Source organism: Garra rufa, chromosome 18 (genome assembly GCF_049309525.1).
Source record: "Garra rufa chromosome 18, GarRuf1.0, whole genome shotgun sequence".
Lineage (NCBI taxonomy): Eukaryota > Metazoa > Chordata > Actinopteri > Cypriniformes > Cyprinidae > Garra > Garra rufa.
In genome coordinates, this window is record NC_133378.1 from 24046810 (window position 1) to 24068755 (window position 21946).

General features: G+C 35.9%; 2 protein-coding genes and 1 non-coding gene across 3 annotated transcripts in view; all 3 read left to right on the forward strand.

Annotated features, from left to right (window-relative positions):
- Nucleotides 1–22: 22 nt before the first annotated feature.
- Nucleotides 23–9046, forward strand: kansl2 (KAT8 regulatory NSL complex subunit 2). Its single transcript, XM_073823215.1, has 10 exons — nucleotides 23–173; nucleotides 919–1176; nucleotides 1255–1433; nucleotides 2506–2620; nucleotides 2720–2883; nucleotides 2971–3137; nucleotides 3633–3723; nucleotides 5963–6216; nucleotides 8275–8478; nucleotides 8595–9046. Exons 2-10 carry the CDS (start codon nucleotides 926–928, stop codon nucleotides 8688–8690), a joined length of 1521 nt encoding a protein of 506 aa, XP_073679316.1. The 5' UTR covers nucleotides 23–173; nucleotides 919–925; the 3' UTR covers nucleotides 8691–9046.
- LOC141291707 (small nucleolar RNA SNORA2/SNORA34 family) lies at nucleotides 5711–5847 on the forward strand. The gene has a single exon (XR_012340374.1). It is a non-coding gene; the product is annotated as a small nucleolar RNA SNORA2/SNORA34 family (small nucleolar RNA).
- A 2536-nt stretch (nucleotides 9047–11582) lies between the features above and the next one.
- Nucleotides 11583–21946, forward strand: part of nckap5l (NCK-associated protein 5-like) — a 41162-nt gene continuing 30798 nt past the window's right edge. The window contains 1 exon segment of the mRNA XM_073823384.1: nucleotides 11583–11763. The gene's annotated coding sequence lies outside the window, so the exon portion shown is untranslated.

The following is a 21946-nucleotide window of genomic DNA, read 5'->3' on the forward strand; positions in this document are numbered from 1 at the left end:
ATTTTGATCCAATCAAATTGTTTCTTGTAAGCTTGTGGTCCAATCAACGTAAACGTAGGAGGGCGCTAAAATGGATGACGTTCCTCCGCAGCTCATTGTTGTGCATTGCGATGATCGCTAGAAGGGACGGCAGGAGGCTCTCACTTAAACGTTAACAAAGTATTACTTTAAAGGTGAGTTTTGCACGTGAAATAACAAATTATAACGTACGAAACCGTCTTAAACTAAACGGATGATATATATTGTGTAATTACATCAGTTTAAACCAAGAGAGTCTTATCCTCCCAATTCAAAGATGGCGGAACACCAGTACTGACGTATGAATTTGGCGCTTTCAACATAAGATTAAAACATCAATCTGTTTATCTCTAATAATGTTTGAGGGCTTGCAGCTTCTATTATGTTAACGTTATCAGTTTTTGCTAATACAGAGTTGAAGAATTGAACGCTTGTAGAGATTACAGTATGGAACACATGCGTTAACGGGATCTGAACGCCTCACATGTGCTGCTGTAACTGCTGTTAGAGCCTAACGTTATGTTGCGTTAAAATGTGAAATGATCTTAAATGAGTTTTTCTTTAGTAGATTTGCATAATTAAGCAGCATTTTGAATCTTTTTGGCCACTTCATGCTGATATATAATCATGGCAGTGAAGTGCATCGTTCAGTCATGACGTGGTCTGTAAGATATCTAAAGGATTGCATGTAGCATTTTTAGTTTATGAAAAACTTGCAAATATCAGATTGTGATGCAGATGTAGTTAAATGCTATTTTAAAAGCATAGAATAAAATGTATATTTCTGTAGCATGCTCTATGCATCCTCTGTTAAACTTGATTAATTTCTGTAGAAATACTTATGCAAAAATGTTGAATATTATGGTGTCTGTTTAATTGAATATCTTTGCTTTCTCACAGTACGGCGATGAACAGGATTCGAATCCATGTGCTGCCGTCCAGCAGAGGTCGAGTGACTCAAGCTGCTCGTGCTCAAGAGCCTCAAACCTGCTCTTACACCCAGAGACCCTGTTCACAGCCTCGTCTGGAGGGCCTAGAGTTCTGCATCAAACACGTGCTTGAAGATAAAAATGCTCCCTACAGGCAATGCAGCTATGTGTCCAACAAAAACGGCAAGCGCTGCCCCAATGCAGCCCCAAAACCAGAGAAAAAAGAGGGGTGAGGGTTTGTTTATTCCATTACCATGCATAACAAAATACCTACTATAGATATGACTAACAATGTTGTATTTCGTAGGGTGTCTTTCTGTGCTGAACATGCACGCAGAAATGCTTTGGTTCAGCAAGCTCAAATGCGGAAGGCATCTGCTTCAGGACCTTCCCCTGAAATCTTGCTGTCTCAGCTCAGTGGTTACAGTCGGCCAGAAACTGGAGTTCACAGTCAGGAGGGCCGTAGTGAAGCTAGTCGCATACTAGGTGAGATGTAACTTCTAGCTTCTTATCTTGTGCCTTTACTTATAAACCAGGCATGCTTTTGGCCTAGTGAACTTTGAGAAATCCCTTTAAAGTCGATGGATGTGATGCAGACAAATCTGTGCATGTGTGAACTGATAGCTACTGTGAAACTTAATGTGTAAGGTGTCCTAAAAGTAACAAAAGAATCAATTATGAATAATTACATTATAATTAGTTACAATTATTTATAGCCTAGAAATGATTCAACATCAAAATGCTTCTCTGAAACCGAAAGCGGTTAAACTGCCTGCTGTTCTTCAAAAAAAAAAAATCCTTTAGGCCCCACAAATTCTTTTTTTTTTTTTTTTTTAAGCATTTTTGTGTATTTGAACCCTTTCCAACAATGACTGTATGATTTTGAGATCCATCTTTTCAAACTGAGGACAACCGAGGGACTCGTATGCATCTGGTACAGAAGGTTCAAACACCCAATGATGCTTCAGAAGGAAAAACAATGCATTAAGAGCTGGGGGAGTCAACTTTTGAACAGACTAAAGATGTGTACTTTTTTTTTTTTTCTCTCTCTTCATTTAGTACTGCCCTTTAGAAGCTTACTCTAAATTTTCTTTCTGAAGTGTCTGTGAGCATTTGAACCTTCTGTAATAGTTGCTTATGAGTCCCTCAGTGTGAAAAGATGGATCTCAAAAGCATTGTGGGAAAGGGTTCAAATACACAAAAGAACTGAAACCGTATTTTTTTTTTTTTTTCTTAAGAACAGCATTTGAACCGTTTATGAACAACTATCACAAAAAAAAAAACACAGCTGTGGATCATTCAGGTAACAACACAGTATTAAGAATCAAGTGTATGTAAACTTTTGAACGGGGTCATTTTTATAAATTCAACTATTATCTTCTCTTGTGGACTATATGTAAAATCTTTTATGGTAAAATATATTATTCAGGTCAGTACTTAATAAAAAATAACATGCATTTTGTATGATCGCTCTTATTTTGGTGAAATAATTATCATTTTGCACATTCTGCTAGGTGTATGTAAACCTTTGACTTCAATTGTATGTTTCCTTGTATAGATGAAGAAAGTTGGAGTGAAGAGGAGCAGGATCCTGTTGTTTTGGATCAGACATGGAGAGGAGACCCTGACAGTGAAGATGAAAGTCTTGACAGTGACCACGAAGACCCTTTAAAGTAAGGCATTCCTCAGTTTAATATGCTTATCTGTTTTGTCAAAGTTAGTTTTATTAATGTCACCTGAGATCTCAGTTAATGAAGTGTGACTTTCTACAGGCATGCGGGTGTGTACACAGCAGAGGAAGTGGCACTCATCACACGCGAGAAGCTAATCAGACTTCAGTCCCTCTACATAGACCAATTTAAACGTCTGCAACACTTATTAAAAGAAAAGAAACGGCGCTACCTGCACAGCCGCAAGATTGAACATGAGACAATTGGTAGGGCTTTAATGCAGTTGATAAGGCATTGGCATGAACTCACATATACTGTTAACGTGTATACTCACTTGTGTGTTTGTGATACAGGGAGCAGCCTGTTGACTGGTCCAGAGGGGCTGTCCACGAAGGAGCGAGAGAACTTGAAAAAATTGAAAGCTCTGCGACGATATCGTCGTCGCTATGGTGTGGAGGCTTTGCTGCATCGCCAGCTCCGACAGAGAAGACAAGCCATTACAGAGGGAGCAACGCAACAGGTGTGGATGAACTTTCTAATAATGCCTGAATTAAATGATTTATACATAATCTGAAAGCTGAATAAATAAGAAGCTTTCCATTGATGTATGGTTCGTTAGTATAGGACAATATTTGGCCGAGATACAACTATTTAAAAAAATCTGGAATCTGAGGGTGAAAAAAATCGAAATATTGAGAAAATTGCTTTTTAAGTTGTCCAAATTAAGTCCTTAGCAATGCATATTGCTAATCAAAAATTAAGTTTCGATATATTTACGGTAAGTAATTTACAAAATATCTTCATGGAACATGATACTTAATATCCTAAAGACTTCTGTCATAAAACAATTATTTTCACCCATACAATGTATTTTTGGCTATTGCTACAAATATACCCGTGCTACTTAAGACTGGTTTTGTGGTCCAGGGTCACAAATTTGATTGGTTTTCCCATAATTTATTTTTTGTTAATGTTATTTGTGCATATTTTAATTCTTTGTCTCTTTTTCTGCCAGGCGATGCGTTTAGGCCAGAGATGCATTTCCTTTGTGGAAGGAACTCGCTGCTCAAATCCATGTCTGCCAATGACACGACATTGTGTCTCTCGTATCCTTATTTGTTTCTGATATATCTGTAACTGTTATGTTCTGAAACGCAATATTTTAGCGCTTCTGTTTTTATATATACAGTGGAGATCAAAGTTAGAGAACAATCTACAAATGCTTGATTTATTTCTGAAGTAGTGATCACTCAAAATTGAAGGAATATTAGTTGTAGGTATACCTTTGTTCTACTAACATGTTTGACAAAATAACCAGAGAATTTTTAGATCAGGACTTTGGCCTGGCCATTTAATTATTTAAATGTTCTTAGCTTCTAGGAACTTTACCTGTTTTGCAGTGTGACGAGGGCAGTGTCTTGCATGAAAATTGCAAGCTGATTGGGACATGCTTGCAGGGAGGGAACTGCATGTTGCTGAAGAAGATTCTGATAAACGTTTGTATTGTCATGCATCTGCATAAGAGTCCCAATTCCTGCTGAAGAAAACATCGCTTAAACCATGACACTTCCTCCTCTACCTTTTATTAACTTCTTCATGCACTTGGGCTTCAGTCTTTCCCCAGTTTTTCAGTGAACAAAATGTTTCCCATCAGACCCAAATAAATTAAACTTGCTCTCATCGTTAAAAATTAAACTTTGGACAAGTTCTCCTCTTTCCACACAACAGCTGAGCTTAGCCTTTTGATTTTTTCTGCTGGTAAGAGGCTTGGTCACTGCAGTGTGTGGTTTCAGTCCGACTTTTCTTAGGTTGCTTTCACACCTGCCTTGTTTAGTTCGGTTGAGTCGCACTAGAGTTCGTTTTCCCTCTTGGTGCGGTTCGTTTGGGCAGGTGTGAATGTAGCAATCGCACTCGAGTGCGCACCAAAAGCGGACCAAAAAAGCGTACCGAGACCTCCTTGAAGAGGTGGTCTCGGTACGCTTTCAAACGAACACTGGAGCGGTTTGTTTGTGGTGAGAACATGAACCGAACTAGAACAGACCCAACCGCAAAAAGTACTGCACCTTTTTGGACTAATCCAGCTGCCGTAGTCCGCTGCGCTGTTCATTATGGGATGAGGACAAATATTTGTTGACAGTTAGCGCTTTAGCAACATAGCCCCCTGACAGCTCGCGGACAAAGTTGTGAGGAGTTGCGGAGCTTCATAAATTTGGTCTGATGATCATATAGGTCCCAACTTTCGAAAACTCACAAGAACATCACAAAAAACGTGCGCGTCGCTTCCATTCTGAGCGCGCGTACCACGCGTCTACATTTGAAATAACGAGATTGAGCGCGCAAAAGACGCGACATGTGAATGGCCCCTAACAGTTTAGAAAATACGTTCAATATACTGATCTGTATAATTCTCTATTATAGATCAGTGGTTCAATGACACGATATGGCCAACGAGTGTTGTGGATGTTGTCACATGACTGCATTTTGGTTCGTTTCAACTGGTTCGGACCAGAGCAATCAGTGTGGTGTGAAAAGGACCCAAAACGGCAGAAAAATGCTACAATGTATCATTTGTTGCCCTTGGTCCGGACCAAATGAACCGAACCACAGATGTGAAAGCACCCTTAAACATCCCGAGATGGATCCGTACCCAGCACTGAACACCATTGAGAGTCTCTGCATTATCCTGTCTTATTGTGCATTTGTTTTTTTACATGGACTACCAGCCTTTTTGGGGGACTTGAATGAATTAGTGTCATTGTAAAACTGCAATATTAGTGAAATCATAGATTTGGAACAACCAACTTCTGAAAATTGAAAAATTAGAGGAATGCTGCCAGTTAAACAGGGTTTTGTCATATATTTAAAGAAAATTAGCGCCAGGTGCCAGATTAACACCAGTAACTTGGAGGTATCTGTACGTGTTCTGTAATTTTGAGTTTTTTTTTTACACTGTTTCAGAATACACTTAATTTATGAAATATGCTTAAACTGTTATTCTACTCCTGTTAGTCTAATTTTAAATAGGACTAAGCAGTGATTTGAGCAGAAATTGTAGGTGGTTCTTTAATTTTGATCTTCACTGTATATCCTCTTGTAGCCCTGAATCAAGGCCCACAGCTTGCTGTAGCTGTTGGTTTCAAACAGTGGCTGATATAAAATTCTTCTTATGGTTTGTTGACTTTCCCAGAGTTATCTAATGGACGAAGTCTATTCAATTTGAAGGAACAGTTCAAATTTTCCACCTCCTCCATGGTGCCTTGCATATCTTTGACATTTAAAAGTTATTTCCCAGCTATGTTATTTCCCACTGCAAGTTCTCTTAAACTCCTTAACCCTTCACAATAGACATTTATCAAGACAGTAGCCAAGTATTATTTAAAATGTGCCCCGGTCTGAAGGACGTACCATGTGATCGGCCTGTTCACATGGGACAGTCAGAAGAGCCCCGCTGTCCTCTGCACCTGTCCCTGCCTCCGCCCATGTACCAGCCTGAGCAGGAGTCTATTGCCCCGGAGCAGCTGGCGTCTGCACCCACAGATATGTACCTCAGTGCCGCAGAGCTCCAACCCACAGAAAATCTACCTCTGGAATTCAGTGATGTATGAATTGTTGGTTTTTCTCATTAAAACTAAAATCGCTGTGCAGTTGCTTTCCTCTTGTGTTTTGGCACATCCCTTCACACTAACTTTCATATTATCAGAGCAATCTGTGCTAAATTTGTTCACCAAAACACCTTGCGCCCTCTTCGGATTGCTAAGGTATCCATCAAGTATCTACATGCCTGCAAAGAGGGCTGCTCAAACATGTCCCCCACTGTGTAAATCATATCTCATATCTCGCATGAATGAAAAACAAATTAATCTGGATGTTCAGCAGTCATCTTCCTTTAATTTTGTGTCTGAGATTTTCTGCGTGCCCACAGTACAACCTCTCATTTAATCTCAATTTTGGAAACATCTCATTTTCCTGTTATGCTACAAACTGTTCATGTGCTTTTCCATTACTTGTTCCCATTGCTTGCTTTCAAAAACACAAGCAATATTGCTAAATTACCAATATTTCTGGAATCTTTTGCTGGTTATTTGGCTGTTGACAACAATGCAATGTTGAGATGTTTAGTGGTATATTTATGAATATAAGCTGGTTTGCAAAAGCATCTACACTACCGATCAAAAGTTTTTTAACAGAGTTTTGTACTGCAAAAGCAATAAAAGTGTGAAATATTTTTACTATTTAAAATAACTTTTCTATTTGAATATATTTTAAAATGTAATTTATGCCTGTGATTTCAAAGCAGAATTTTTAGCAAATCATTCTAATATTCTGATTTGCTGCTTAAAAAACATTATCATTATGTTGAAAGCAGCTGAGTAGAATTTTTTTTTTCCAGTTTCTTTGATGAATAGAACATTCAGAAGAACAGCATTTATCTGAAATAGAAATCTTTTGTAACATTGTTTTTTTTTTCATCACTTTAGATCAATTTAAGCATCTCCCCAAAAATATGTATTAACTCAAAGCTTTTTATTTCAGATAAATGCTGATCTTCAGATCTTTCTATTCATCAAAGAATCCAAATAATATACTCAAATGTTTTAAATATTGATAATAATAATAATGTTTCTTAAACAGAGAATGAGCATGTGACATCTAAGACTGAAGTAATGCTGAAAATGTAGCTGAAATACTGAAAATGTTGATCACTGGAATAAATTACATTTTAAAATATATTCAAACAGAAAGCATTTATTTCACAATATTACAGATTTTGCTGTACTTTGGATCAAATAAATGCAGGCTTGGTGCGCAGAAGAGACGTCATTAACTTTTACATTAAAAATCTTACTGTTCAAAAACTTTTGACTGGTAGTGTATACAAAAGAACTAAAAGATAAAATACTAAACCTGAGCATAGATTGTGGATGTAGGTAATAAATATTTAGACATAATCTAAATGAATGGACTTTAGTTTAAAGTAATGTGTCATTAATTAAGAATCCAGTGGCCATTCTTACTGTATTTTGCATTTTGTTTTGGATACAAATATATGTTTTTTTGGCACATCATTTTGATTCCATTCCAGTTATCGGCCAATATTAGAGATCAGTTGATATTAGACATTTTTTCTGATTTTTACTTTTAATTTACCTTTGCTGTAATTTTTTATCTTTAAAAACACTGATTTTAATATCACTGTCAATAGTAACCTTTAGCAGTTAACAAAATGAATATCCATTTAATACTGTATGTTATAATAGCGTGATGCCTAAATTCACTTACAGCAGGGGTTTTCAAACCTGTCCTGGAGCCTCCCCTGCCCTGCACATTTTGTATGTCTCCCTTATTAGGCACACCCAATTCAGGTCTTGCAGTCTCTACTAATGAGCTGATGATTTGAATCAGGTGTATTAGATGAGAGAGACAAGCAAAATGTGCAGGGCAGGGGAGGCTCCAGGACAGGTTTGAAAACCCCTGACTTACAGCATTTAAAATGATTTATTATTTTTAATGATTTGTTAATAATTCTTTAAATTTTTTAAATAAGCATAGAACTTTAATATCAGCAATTTATTGACCTCAACATATAATTATTGTCCATATTTTAAATATTCATCTATTACTTATCAATGTTGTAATTAAAGTCTGCTGATGTGCAGGATCTTGACGTTGAAGATGAGGGTTTGCAGTGTCCACCATCCCCCTTACTGTTCGACACAGCGCTTGCGTTAGAAGACCAAACCATCAGAGAGATCGCAGAGGCCCCAATGGACATTCTTACAGGGGCGGAGCAGGGCGATCTGGATGGCTCTACCCAAGATGCTGAGCTCTCAGAGAGAGACGAGGTGTCTGTGGACGATCAGGTAATTATCACGGTCGCTTGTTGGGATAATTAAACAGTGCAACTGAGACACTATCTCAGTTCCTTGCAATGCCAAGTGGGCATTTTAATCACCAGAACTGCTGTTTCGTTTTGCAGGTTGAATCTGAGATACTTGAAGCAGTTGGACAAGCGGTTCCCATGCAGAATTCATCAAAGGACTCTGACACGAAAACAACAGATGCCTTATCCTGAGCACCTCGTGACCTGATTTTCTCAGCTGCCACACTGTTGATGTTTCAAAACAGTCTAGATATCTATTTAAAAGCCATATTTCCGGAAGTTTGCTTTCATTGCTGAAACATTTTTAACCTAACATTCTCATTACTTAAAATAGCACAGTAAGCAGCCGTTCTGATAGACTGTAAGTGTTTTGTGAAACTAAAAGGACCGTTATATGCACAGTTTGAGGTTTGTGTTTTGTAAGATGAGGTACGTATTTCACTACAAAGTCTCTTAGCACCGTTTTTTTATCCAGTACATTTCTGGTTCCATATGATGTTCATGACTCATACTGGGATTGGTTCACTAAAATAAACCTTTGCATCTCATCTTGCTCTTGTTAATTATAAATTTGCACTCATGAAAGGAGCTCCTCTGGGATGGTTCCCACGGTCTTGGAAAACCTAGAAACATCAGGGAATTTTTATCTTCAGAGTAATGGAAATATTTATAGTGGATATACATGGTTCTAGTAATGATCTGCTATGTGTGTGGGGCTGAACTTGATTGCAAACACTGTTTGATTTGTGAGCAAACTTTTCTTTCAAGTTAGTTATTTTTGTTAATTCAAAGAGGTTCAAGATCTGAATTGGTCTCAAGCTGATTTTTTAGGAATCTGTATCTAGTAGTGCTGCCAAACGATTAATTGTGATTAATCACATCCAAGGTTTTTCTTTACATAATATACTGTATGTGTGTTTTGTATGTATTTATGGATAAATACACACATGCATGTATATTTAAGAAAAATGCTATGTTTATATATTAAAATATTTATATATAATATCAATGATATGAATATAAATATAGTGATAGTAATCACGATTAATCGCATCCAAATTAGGATTTTGTGTACATATGTGTGTACTTATGTATATTATGTATATATAAACAAAGACTATAGAATAGCCTTAAAAGAACTTTGATATACACACTAATGCTTGTATATATTTAAGAAAAAAAATGTTTGTCTTAAATATATTTAGATATAATATAAAGTATATTAATATAAATATATACATGTAAATATAAAATACATAAATACTCTTTGTGTGTCTATATATACACAATAGATATGCACAGTAAGCACACATATATTATGAACACAAAAACCTTTATTTTGGATGTGATTAATTGTGATTAATCATTGCCCAGCACTAAAATCTATACATGTAAGTACATGGTAATATTTTCAAAATATAGGGTGTATGTGTATTTATATATGCATTACATTAATAAATACAGTATACTCATTTATTATGTAAACAAAAACTCTTATTTTGAATACGATTAATCGCGATTAATGGTTGCCCAGCACTAATATACATACATGTAAATATTTTTAAAATACAAAGTGTATGTGTTATATATATACATACATGCATACATACAGAGTATACAAATATGTAAACAAAAACCTTTATTTTGGATGCGATTAATCGTTGCCCAGCACTAAATATACATGTAAGTATTTTCAAAATATAAGCTGTATATGTGTATTCATAATATACATAATAAATATACACAGCATACACATATTATGTAAACAAAAACTAATTTGGGATGCGATGAATCGTAAATATTTTCAAAATATAGGGTGTGTGTGTGTGTGTGTGTGTGTGTGTGTGTGTGTGTGTGTATTTACATATACATAATAAATATACACAGTATACATATACTGTATAAACAAAAACTTATTTTGGATGCGATTAATCGTAAATACGTGTAAATCTTTTCAAAATATAGTGTGTATGTGTGTGTTTACATATACATAATAAATATACACAGTATATACATATACTATATAAACAAACTTATTTTGGAAGTGATTAATCGTGATTAATCGTAAATAAGTGTAAATCTTTTCAAAATATAGTGTGTATGTGTGTGTTTACATATACATTATTAATATGCACAGTATATACATAAACTATATAAACAAAAACTTATTTTAGATGCGATTAATCGTGATTAATCGTAAATACGTGTAAATCTTTTCAAAATATGGTGTGTATGTGTGTTTACATATACATAAATATACACAGTATATACATAAACTATATAAACAAAAACTTATTTTAGATGCGATTCATCATAAATATGTGTCAATCTTTTCAAAATATATTATGTGTGTTTATACACATAATAAATATACACAGTATATACATATACTACATAAACAAAAACTTATTTTAAATGCGATTAATCGTGATTAATCATAAATACCTGTAAATCTTTTTAAAATATAGTGTGTATGTGTGTGTTTACATATACATAATAAATATACACAGTATGTAAACAAAAACTTCTTTTGGATGCGAGTAATTGTTTGAGCGCACTAGACAAATGACTAAGGTCATGAAAATTGGTCAAAAAGCGAGAACCCTGGACAATTAAATACTGTCTTGATGTTGAACATTTCCCTGCTGGAAAACAAACAGGTAGCAGTTAAATGCAAAACATTGTTGAAAATAATTTACATTATAATTATGAAAAACAAGTAGTAGTTCTTTATACCTAAAGGCTTGAAATTAAACAGATAATAAAGGCTGTCCACAGAACATTACACTTCATGTCATCTTGACAAAAATAAACAAAGCCGAATCGCTGCTTAGTCACAAATCATGATTAATGAAATCACTGCGGATGCAGCGAAAATAACGCGCTGACAGCGTACTTTGACCAAATAATCTGCGTTTGCAAGTTAAAAACACTACCAACTAAGACAAACGTGTAAGTTAAAGCTATAAATGAAAACATGCTTTTGAAAACGCTACGTGGAGCAGAAGATAGGCCCTTTTACTAAAAGTGGGGCGGGCAACACAATTTCAAGCCATGACATCACTTTTCCTGCGAGTGCTTTAACCTAAACACGGGAAGAGAGACGGATGGGAAGAGACGACGATATAACCTCTAATCAGCGGCTGGGAAAACAGATAAACATGTCTACAAGCTGTGAATTTAAAAGTGCAGTTCAAGGTATTTCTTAGCGATATTCATCGGGGATATTTTCACACCTTCCGAAGCAACGCAAGAACCGTGCGAGGTAAAGATCCCTTTTTTTCCAGCTATCGCGCACACACGTTGACGTTAAATGTCGAAAGTGTGCTGATTTTGCAAAATGCAGTTCATTATGGTCCATGGAGTGTTTTGTTGTGGTATTAAATGTTGATGTGCGCGGTGTGAGATTCGAAAGGGAACGTGGGGCATTAGCCATCCGGCTATCTGGGACACCGGTGGGGTTGTAGACTGAGGATGCTTGTCGTGATATCCTGCTTTGCTTAGAAATGCTTTACGCTTGGATATTTAAATCACTAATTCTGTCACTATTCATATATTCGAATATATTTCATTCATATGTTTGTCATGCCACTGCACAGAAATCATAATCCGATTTTATCCTAAACCTTTGCATCAGTTTTCCCCGGATCACTGTTTTATGTACGTTAGTTAAAGCTATAGCTCTTCCTCTTTCTACAGCATAGCGAACGTGCGAGCCTGTTTATAGTTACACACTTTGGCAACCCGCAACTTTTGTGTTTACTTGTGTGTGATGAGAACGCAGACTGCATTGTAAAATTGCTAATTTTGGCAGTTCATTCTGCTAGAGACCCTAAAACAGCAACTAATTCAAGAGTAATTGAGGGTAAAAGCATGCCCCCAGCCCCTCCCCTTTAATATTTTACAGATGTTTTTCACATTTGCAAGTCCCATGTTCAAAACCATGTTAAGACTGGCTTACAACCTACAATTCTCCTACATTTAATATTCAGGTTTCAAAGGCAGCGCACTGGAGATATTTGGGTGGTTTTTCATTAGGCGAACTTCATGTTGTTTAGATTAAAAAAGCAAAGCTTTGCTGTTTTAAAAGGTCAATTTTTTTTATTGCTCTTTAATTACTTTTCCTAATTTATGTGTTTTTAAGCTTGTCCTTTACTCAGACTTTAACTGTGTGTGTATATATATATACACTGTCGTTCAAAAGTTTGGGATCAGCAAGATTTTTTTTTTATGTTTTTTTAAGTCTTTTATGCTCATCTAGGCTGTTTATTTGGTTAAAAATCCAGAAAGAAACTGTAATATTTTGAAATATTATTGCGATTTAAAATAGTGGTGTTGTATTTTAATATACTTTAAAATACAATTTATTCTTTTGATGCAAAGCTGAATTTTCAGCATCATTACTACAGTCTTCAGTGTCAAATGATCCTTCAGGAAGAATTTTAATATGCTGATTTATTATCAATGTTGGAAACCATTGTGCTGCTTAATATTATATACACTTTTTCATGATTCTTTTGTAAATAAAACAATAAAAAGAACAGCGTTGATTTAAAATAGAAAACTTTCGAACAATACACTACTGTTCAAAGTACTTTTTATTTTTTATTTTTTTGAAAGAAATGAATACTTTTATTCAGCAAGGATGTGTTAAATTGATAAAAAGTAATAGTAAAGACTTGTATTGTTAGGAAAGATTTCTATTTTGAATGAATGCTGTTCTTTTTTAACAATTTATTCATCAAGGAATCCTGAAAAAGTATCACAGGTTCCAAAAAATAATAATAAATCCGCATATTAGAATGATTTCTGAAGGATTGTGTGACACTAAAGACTGCAGTAATGGCTGATGAAAATTCAGCTTTGCATCACAGAAATAAATTATATTTTAAAGTATTTTAAAATAGAAAATGGTTATTTTAAATTGCAATAATATTACAGTTTTTTCTGTATTTTGAAGTCAATGAAACTTTATTTAGCATTTCTTTAAAAAAACATAAAAAATGTTAACTTTTGAACAGGAATGTGTAAGCATGTCATAACAAAACCAGTCAGTTTTTAGAATTTTATGTCGTCAAGCAGTCGAATTTGTAACTAGAAGTTAATTGACTGCTAGTTAAATTGATATAAGTCCAAGGTTTATCCATTACAGTTTTTTTTTCTACAAAAAGTTAAAAATCTCATTAGAATCGCACTATTACCATTAGATTATACCAAAATCTATTTAAAAGCTTACTGACCATGATCAGATGTTCATTAGTGCTAAAAGCTTCACATATTTCATTTCCCAAGACTTCATGTAGTCCAAAGTGTCTCTAATTGAAGAATCCACCCATTTATTCTTACATAGTGCTCTTGGAATTTCGATGCCCAGACAGACGCGGAGTTGCGCAGCCCGATGAAGTAAATAATGTCCCCAAAATAGCTGACAGCAATCGAAGGCGAGATAAACTCCAAATTGCTCAGTAAACCAAATGGCCACAGAGGACATTAGAGGCAGCAGGGGGCCTTGCTTCCAGTTTGCTGATAGTCATGGTCGTGTGGTAATTTCGCGAACTACTCCCATGATCACAACATTATCTTCGGGTGGCTTTTGATGTTTTCGCATGCCCGGCAGCCATGCATTGTCCTTAATGGGAGTCAGATGACATAGGCAAGATCACATTATTAAAGATTCCAAGACACTTAGTGAGGAATTTCAGAAAGTTTTCCTTCGTGGATCCACTCAAGTGTTGTGCGAAAACATAGCTGTTTGTCTAAACAGTTTTTGCATGTTTATAATATATTCTTGCATATAGAACACACACACACACACATGCTTGTTTTGCCTTAGGTGGTTCGTGTGAAGAGGATTTTCTCGTTGGACGTCTTCACTCTGCAGTGCAATTACATTCTCATGTCTGTCACCAAAACCATTTCAGATTCAAAGTATTTTTATTCTGCTTAAAATGATAGAAAAAAGGGAGTGACCTAAATAAATAGCAAATGCCTTTCGCTTACTTGGAACTTTTCATTCATTATTTGCTTCCATAGAAATGACTCCATACTGGTAAATATAAATATAGCAAATTCTGCAGAAAGCCACTGGTTCATGCTAAAGCAGTGTAGTTTGCATTCCTTTCTGTGTCAAAATAGTCACGCAACTATTGTTCTCATATGTACATATTTAAATAAGATGCTATCAGTCATAGCGCTGCATTACATTTCAACACGTTACAACTCCCACATGGCCTGAAGTTGTTACTCTGTAATGTTGTAGCTTGCGAACAGTGCCCTTCGTTGTTTTTCCAGGTTGTGGCTCATGATGTTATTCCATGGACCGGAGCCCAGAATGGTTGGGGGAGATTGTGCTTGGCCACCTGATCCTAGTGCGCGGCAGAGACGCCGATCAGCTGCTATCACAAAGCAGAACCACATGAGCCGCATACAAACAAAACCCCTGTGAAACATCTGATAAAGGAATGAAATCACACAGGGTGCTGTGGGAAAATTTAGAAGTGATATCTTGCAGGTTTTGCCCCCTGGCTTTAATGTTTGTTGTTGAAAGGTTTATGTCTTTTGATTTGTTAGTTGGTGCAGCTTTTAAGGCAAGACGTCCCAAAGGAATACGGTTAAGATGTTAATTAATAGTTACCATACCTCCCTAGTCGTTAGATTGCATTAAGTATTGCAAACGTTATTTGTATTGCATTTAAATATGCCAGTGAGGCATTAATTATCTAATTAAATGTGAAGTAATTTTGCATTCATTTCCAGAACATCAGACAAAGCCAGTTTCTAAATTTTGCAGACAGTCAAATTTTGAAGTCAAAAATTTTTCCAGAGGGTATTTTTTATTACTCCATAACTTGAAAATACTGTCAACAGCCAGGAAAAAAAAAATATGCTGCATGGGCTTACCTAGTTTCATTAAGTTCGCAATCCCTGTTATCACTAATCAAAGGTCAATAAAATAGTCATAAAATATAACATTTTTTGATAATTATTAACCTAGAAAGTCTAGAGAATTGTACTGTTGTGGTTTTGTTGAGGCTGAGCGAGAAACTTTAGAGTAGTTTTCAAATAATCTTTAAAAAATAATAACTCTTTGATTGACAGTAGTGATTCCTGAGGCAAAGTTGTCCAGACTGAGATCTATCATATGATATGAATGAGAGAGTTTGCACTTATGTCAAGATTTGGCCAGTTACCTGGATGTGTGGCCATACTGGCGAAACTCGGATGTAAACAACAGCGTGGATCGCACGATTAATGTACTACTGAATACGTTGTTCTGCTAATTTATGCTGTTTAAATCACACAAAAAAAAGTGTGGACGCTGCTGAATCACATAGAGATGGGCTTAGTAAGCAGGAAAGGGTGCAATATTTTGACAAACTAAAGTTAATAGGTGGTAAAGATTTGACAGGCAGTATTTATATTTCACTTTCCTGACCTAAAATGGTATGAACAAACATGAATGTTGTCAAGATTCTTGCCCTGGAAGTGCTGGTTCGGTTTGGCCAACCAAAAAGAGTTTTTGCACTCTTCTTCTTGATTTGTTATAACTTTTGGCCGTCTGTAGTACTCCAAATGTTTTTCCAAGTCTGACCGTTTGGTACAGCCCAAAACATGACAATAATTGACCATTTTCAGCAGCAATAATCAGCAAAATATGCAAGTTTTGTTCGGTTCAGTGGCATTGTTTATGTCCAGTGCTGCCAATACGGCCGATTGATGACGCGTCATGATTACAGAGGTGTAAAACTCATTAGCACTGCCTAGTGGCCAATTTCAGTCTCTGTTAACCTTGTCAAAGGTGCTCAATTTATTGGCCAATATTTGTTTTTTAGATGCACGAATGTTCTCATACTTTGAACAAAGACACAGCATGCTAATTTTCAAGTAAGTTGTACCTACTAGTGTGTACTTATAGCCGTTTTGGTTTTATCCATGTCATAACACCTCCAAGTGGCCAAACTCCACAGTTTTTTTGTGCGCTTTTACATACACGTTCGGAGTTTGGCGAAAATATCTCTTTCTGCTCAAGAGTTATAGGCATTTTAGCATCTCTTGATATTCTCTCTTCAGAGAATCTTTCTGCACTGGTTTAGTTCTGGTTGAGTAAAAAACCTAGGACTAGTTTTCAAGTAGGTTTTTTTTTTTTTTAAATACAGAATTACCTGAAAATTTTGCTGCAGTGACGATGAAATCCAAAGCATGCATGTTTGTTTCCCGTCGTGAACCAAGGATTTAGACAATATAAGATACTTGGGCCTGCGACTAATGTTTTAGGAGCGATTTTTGATTGCTGTAGCAAGGCTGATTAGGACGAGCTTTGGTGACGTTGTAGACATTGTGAGAGTTCTTACTAAAGTTTTTACGACTTACGGTTTGGTCTGTCTGATCAGTTTTAGGTGGAGATTGCTGATCCTTGGCCATTATAACAATTACAGTGCTATGTGCTATTGATTTTGGGAATAAAATGTTTATGAATCAGGCAATTTATTAGCAAACTCCTAAAACCTTTAGAAAATAGATACAAGTAATTTGGTGATTTGGAGTTGTTTTTTTTGTCTTGCAGTCGTGCAGGAGAACAGCTGAAAAAGACAGCTGAAACCAGCTTATGCTGGTTTGGTGAAGCTGGTATCCCAGCCTGACCAAACTGGTGTTCAGCTGGTTTTAGTTAGTCTGGTTAGTCATCTGGTTTCTCAACCTGACCAGCTAAAGAAGTGGTCAAAACCCTTCCAAAACCAGCCAACCAGCATAGGCTGGTTTCTGTTGTTGTTGTTTTTCAGCAGAGAAGAAACTCTGGGAACAAAAATCTTGAGAAATTGTCTTTTAAATTGAAAACTACATATGCAAATAGACAAGGTGCAATAAGATTACCACTTAAAAGTGTTTGTTTTTTGGGATGTTTACTTTTCACTTGTCTGAATCCTCACGTTATAAAAAGCCAAATACCCCAAAATCTCAAAATAGTTTTTGCCTTTTGTGTCTTAAGGAAGCACCCCAGAAAGTAGGGAAGTGAACAGTTCCTTAAATGCAAATGTGAAACTGTAGCGTTTTGAGCTTGCACAGTTTCGTTCGTGCTGTGCTTGGTCATCTAAACATGGCTCTTTGGACAATTAGGGCTGAGGCATGAAATTGGACCTTTGGCAGTGGCTGTTTGGCTCTGAGAGCCTCCGTATAACCGGGCATCCTGATTGGGGCCCAGTAGTCGTGCATTAGTGTGAGAAAATGGAAGCCGTCATTACAGCAGCATCTTTCTTGTCAACATAAAAGGCTAAAAAGTCTAGTGATGGGCCAGCGTTGGCACAAAGCATGTTTAAACTCCCTCCAGACACGCAGGCTCTCGCTTTACCAATGCTGGGTTAGGACGGCAATGTCTGTTATCAGTTTTCCCTGCTGGCGCATTTCCCCTCACCCTGCTCCCCAGCAAACAGTTACCATGGTAATGGATTGGGGGATCATATAAATGTAGAAAACTCATCAATTACTCCGGGATGCTGGAAAGATATGCCGTATACACAGCAGGGGAGTGGGCTGCCATCTCCCCAAGACATTACTACTGTTTTCACAAACACTGCAGAAATTTGGATGAGTGCAATTACTCTTCCAGCATTCTCTCCTTCCAGACTTTGTTTTGTTGTGAGGCCCATAGTGAGGGTTTCTTGCAAATCTTACCTGCATTCTACACATTCATGTATATGGGTGTCTGACATGATGCACATTTTCTGTTTATTTAATAAAAATCTCCTAAAATATCAGATAATTTGACTTTTTATGAGAAGCAAGGTTAGTTTAGATTGTAAAGTGTAGGAATTGATTGATACATGTTTTTTTTTAGGGCCAGTGCCAATACCGAGTAGTAGTAGATCTGGTGTAAAAACTAAAATGAATGTCAAAATTAAGAATAACAAAGGCTCTGATAAAAACTTTCTTTAAATGCTTTTAAATAATTTTATCTGCAAATTGATTTTAAAAAGGACTGATACTGAAAACCATAAAAATGCTTAATATCTGTGTCACTAATCGGTCGACCCCCAAAAAGTCATGTGGTGTGAATCACCAAAAGCATAATGATATTTATAATTAATAATTAAAAACCAAAGTTTTACCCTTTTAAAATGATAAGAAAAAAAAAAACATTTGAGGATTATTAAGATGGATTTTGAGAAATATTAAGATGTATAGTAATATTATTTTATACTTCCTGGTTACACCAAATGACATTTTTTTTTTTGTATTTTATTTTATGTGCTTTTGGAATTTTAGTCGTTTTTTATATTTTGCTTTATTTTTCAATTTTAGTTTTAGTAATTTTAATACTTCAATTTATTTTATTTGAATTAATTGCCAACATTTCTGTTTTTTCATTTTTAATGTTATTTTTTATATTTTATATTCATTTTAGCGGTATTTCAATTAACAAACAACACTTTTAACAGTTTTTATTAACAACATTGGTCATTAACTCATTATTTTTATACCAGAAAATGGTATAAATGTTTTTTGGAGTATTGGATATTAAATTTAAACATGGCAAATGTGACCCTGGCCCACAAAACCAGTCAAAGATCAATAAATTGGGATTTATCTGAATAAATGAGCTTTCCATTGATGTATGGTTTGTAAGGATAGGACAATATTTGGCTGAGATACAACTATTTGGGTGCAAAAAATCTAACTATTGAGAAAATCACCTTTAAAGATGTCCAAAGTAAGTTCTTGGCAATCAAAAATGAAGTTTTGATATATTTACGATAGGAAATTTACAGAATATTTTCATGGAACATGATCTTTAATATCCTAATGATTTTTGGCATTAAAGAAAAATGATAGTTTTGACCCACACAATGTATTGTTGGCTATTGCTACAAATATACTGTGCTACTTATAATTGCTTTTATGGTTCAGGGTCACAAATGTTTTAAACTATTCATTTTGAATGTTTTTCCTTTCTTTATCGTGGATATTCTATGTCATTGACCCGTATATGTTAATGTATATATTATTACAGTGGGTTTGTCAAGATTACATTCCTCTTACCTTCCTGTATACTTAGCCAGTAACAGTATCTTTAGCGCTGAACAGTGGCGCTTAGAGAACCTATCAGCGTTGACCTAGTGAAAGTAACGCACCATTGCAAAAATATATGGATTTATTTTGCTTCACATTCACACTGCAGAGAAAAAAAAAGCGAAGCAAACATTTGCTTTGGTTTCTCACAGTGCGGCAGTCTTCGGCTGCAACAAACATTCGATTCATAGTTTTACTCAGCGGAAATATGCTTTGGAATGTGGCCTTAATCAATTCAAGCAAACCAGGTCAATGGCACATCCTGTTTGGGGAGAGAGGGGATAAATGTCCACGATTTGGTTGGGCAGCAGTGAGAGTCAAACAAACCTCATCGTCAATGGTGTAGAGTGGGCCAGTTGTACAGCACCATACATTTGATATGGCAGGGGTCCCTTTTCTCTGGCACAAAGGGGCTACAGTCATGGACCCCCTTTGAAAAGCCACACCACCCTGTTTGAAAGCCAGGAAAAATGGCCTCACGTGCTTTCATTTCCCTTCTTTTTTCTCTCCAAATGAAAGCGTCGGCGGTTTAGGAGCCAGTGACCTTTAGCCCGTTAATTACGCCAACTATTCCCTCGAGAGGCTTACCAAAGCTGATGTATGTTATGTTTATGTTAAATATGCATCCTGCCCTTCGGCAGGGTCACTTCTTTTAAAACACCCACATTATCAATCTGGCTCATAAGAGCAGTCGGTTATCTTCGCAACCTTTTTTGGTCGACAGAATTCGAATATTTATGTAGTTTAGAGGATTAATGGCAGGATGGAAGTACATGTTAAACACATAATTCGACTTGGATATGGATTCTAGCATTTCTAAGTTGACAATGTGTCAGAACAAAAGAGGTTATCCATGTGATGCTTTAGTTTAGGCAACACACTTTTTTTTCCCTTTCAAATTTACGTATTTACAGTTGGTCAAAAGTTTACATACACTTTGCAGAATCTGCAAAATGTTATTTATTTGACCAAAATATGAGAGATCATACAAAATGCATGTTTTTTTATTACTGACCTGAATAAGATATTTCACATAAAATATGTTTACATATAATCCACAAGAGAAAATAATAATTTATAAAAATGACCCATTCAAAAGTTATCGTACACTTGATGTTGTTACCTGAATGATCCACAGCTGTGATTTTTTTTGTCACGAAAAAAATCCCTTGTTTGTCCTGAACAGTTAAACCACCCGCTGTTCTACAGAAAAAATCCTTTAGGTTCCACAAATTCTTTGGTTTTTCAGCATTTTTGTGTCATTTTTTTGAACCCTTTCCAACAATGTCTGTATGTTTTTGAGATCCATCTTTTCACACTGAGGACAACTCAGGGACTCTCATGCAACTATTACAGAAGGTTCAGATGCTCACTGATGCTCCAGAAGGAAACACGATGCATTAAGAGCTGGGCAGTGAAAACTTTTTGAATTTAAAGATCACTCTAAATTTAAATTATTTTGTTCTCTGGGAAAGCATTTTCTGTAGCTTCTGCAGGGCAGTACTAAATGAAAAAAAGAAGATAATTAGGCAAAATAAGAAAAATGTACACATCGTCATTCTGCTCAAAACCCTGGCTCTTAATGCATTGTGTTTCTTACTGAAGCATCAGTGAGTGTTTAATCCTTTTGTAGTAGTTGCATGAGTCCCTGAGTTGTCCTCCGTGTGAAAATATGGACCTCAAAATCATACAGTCATTGTTGGAAAGAGTTCAAATACATAAAGAATTTGTGGGACCTGAAGGATTTTTCTAAAGAACAGTGGGCAGTTTAACTGTTCAGAACAAACAAGGTACACATGAACAGCTAGTTAGTTTAACTAGTTTATATTATCATTGAATGGGTGTTAAGATTTTGAAGTCCAAAAATCTGTTCATAAATCATAAAAAGTACTCCACATGGCTCCAAAAGGGGTAATAAAGGCCTTTTAAAGTGAGTCGATACATTTGTGTAGCAAAAGCATCCATATTTAAAACTTTATAAACCGTAATCTCTAGCTTCTGCTAACTGTCGTACTGTCACAAAAGAGTGGCGTTCCAGCGGATAGTGTAGGATGTTGGCAAATGCGGTGACAAACGCAGAAGCCGAGAGGAAAGAGCGAAAGAAGTACAATCAAGGTTTTGTAAAGAAAAATGTTGGAGGATTTCGATTCAAGCCAAGAGGAGACAAAACTTGGTTGTCGCGAGGCTAGCATATTCTCACCAGAGTTTACACTCTCTCGTGAACGTGCGTACGACAGTAAACGGAAGCTAGAGATTATGGTTTATAAAGTTTTAAATATGGACATTTGTCACAAATGCATTGATTCACCTCAGAAGGCCTTTATTAACCACTCAGAGCCATGTGGAGCACTTTTTATGATGGATGAATGCAGTTTTTTAGGCTTCAA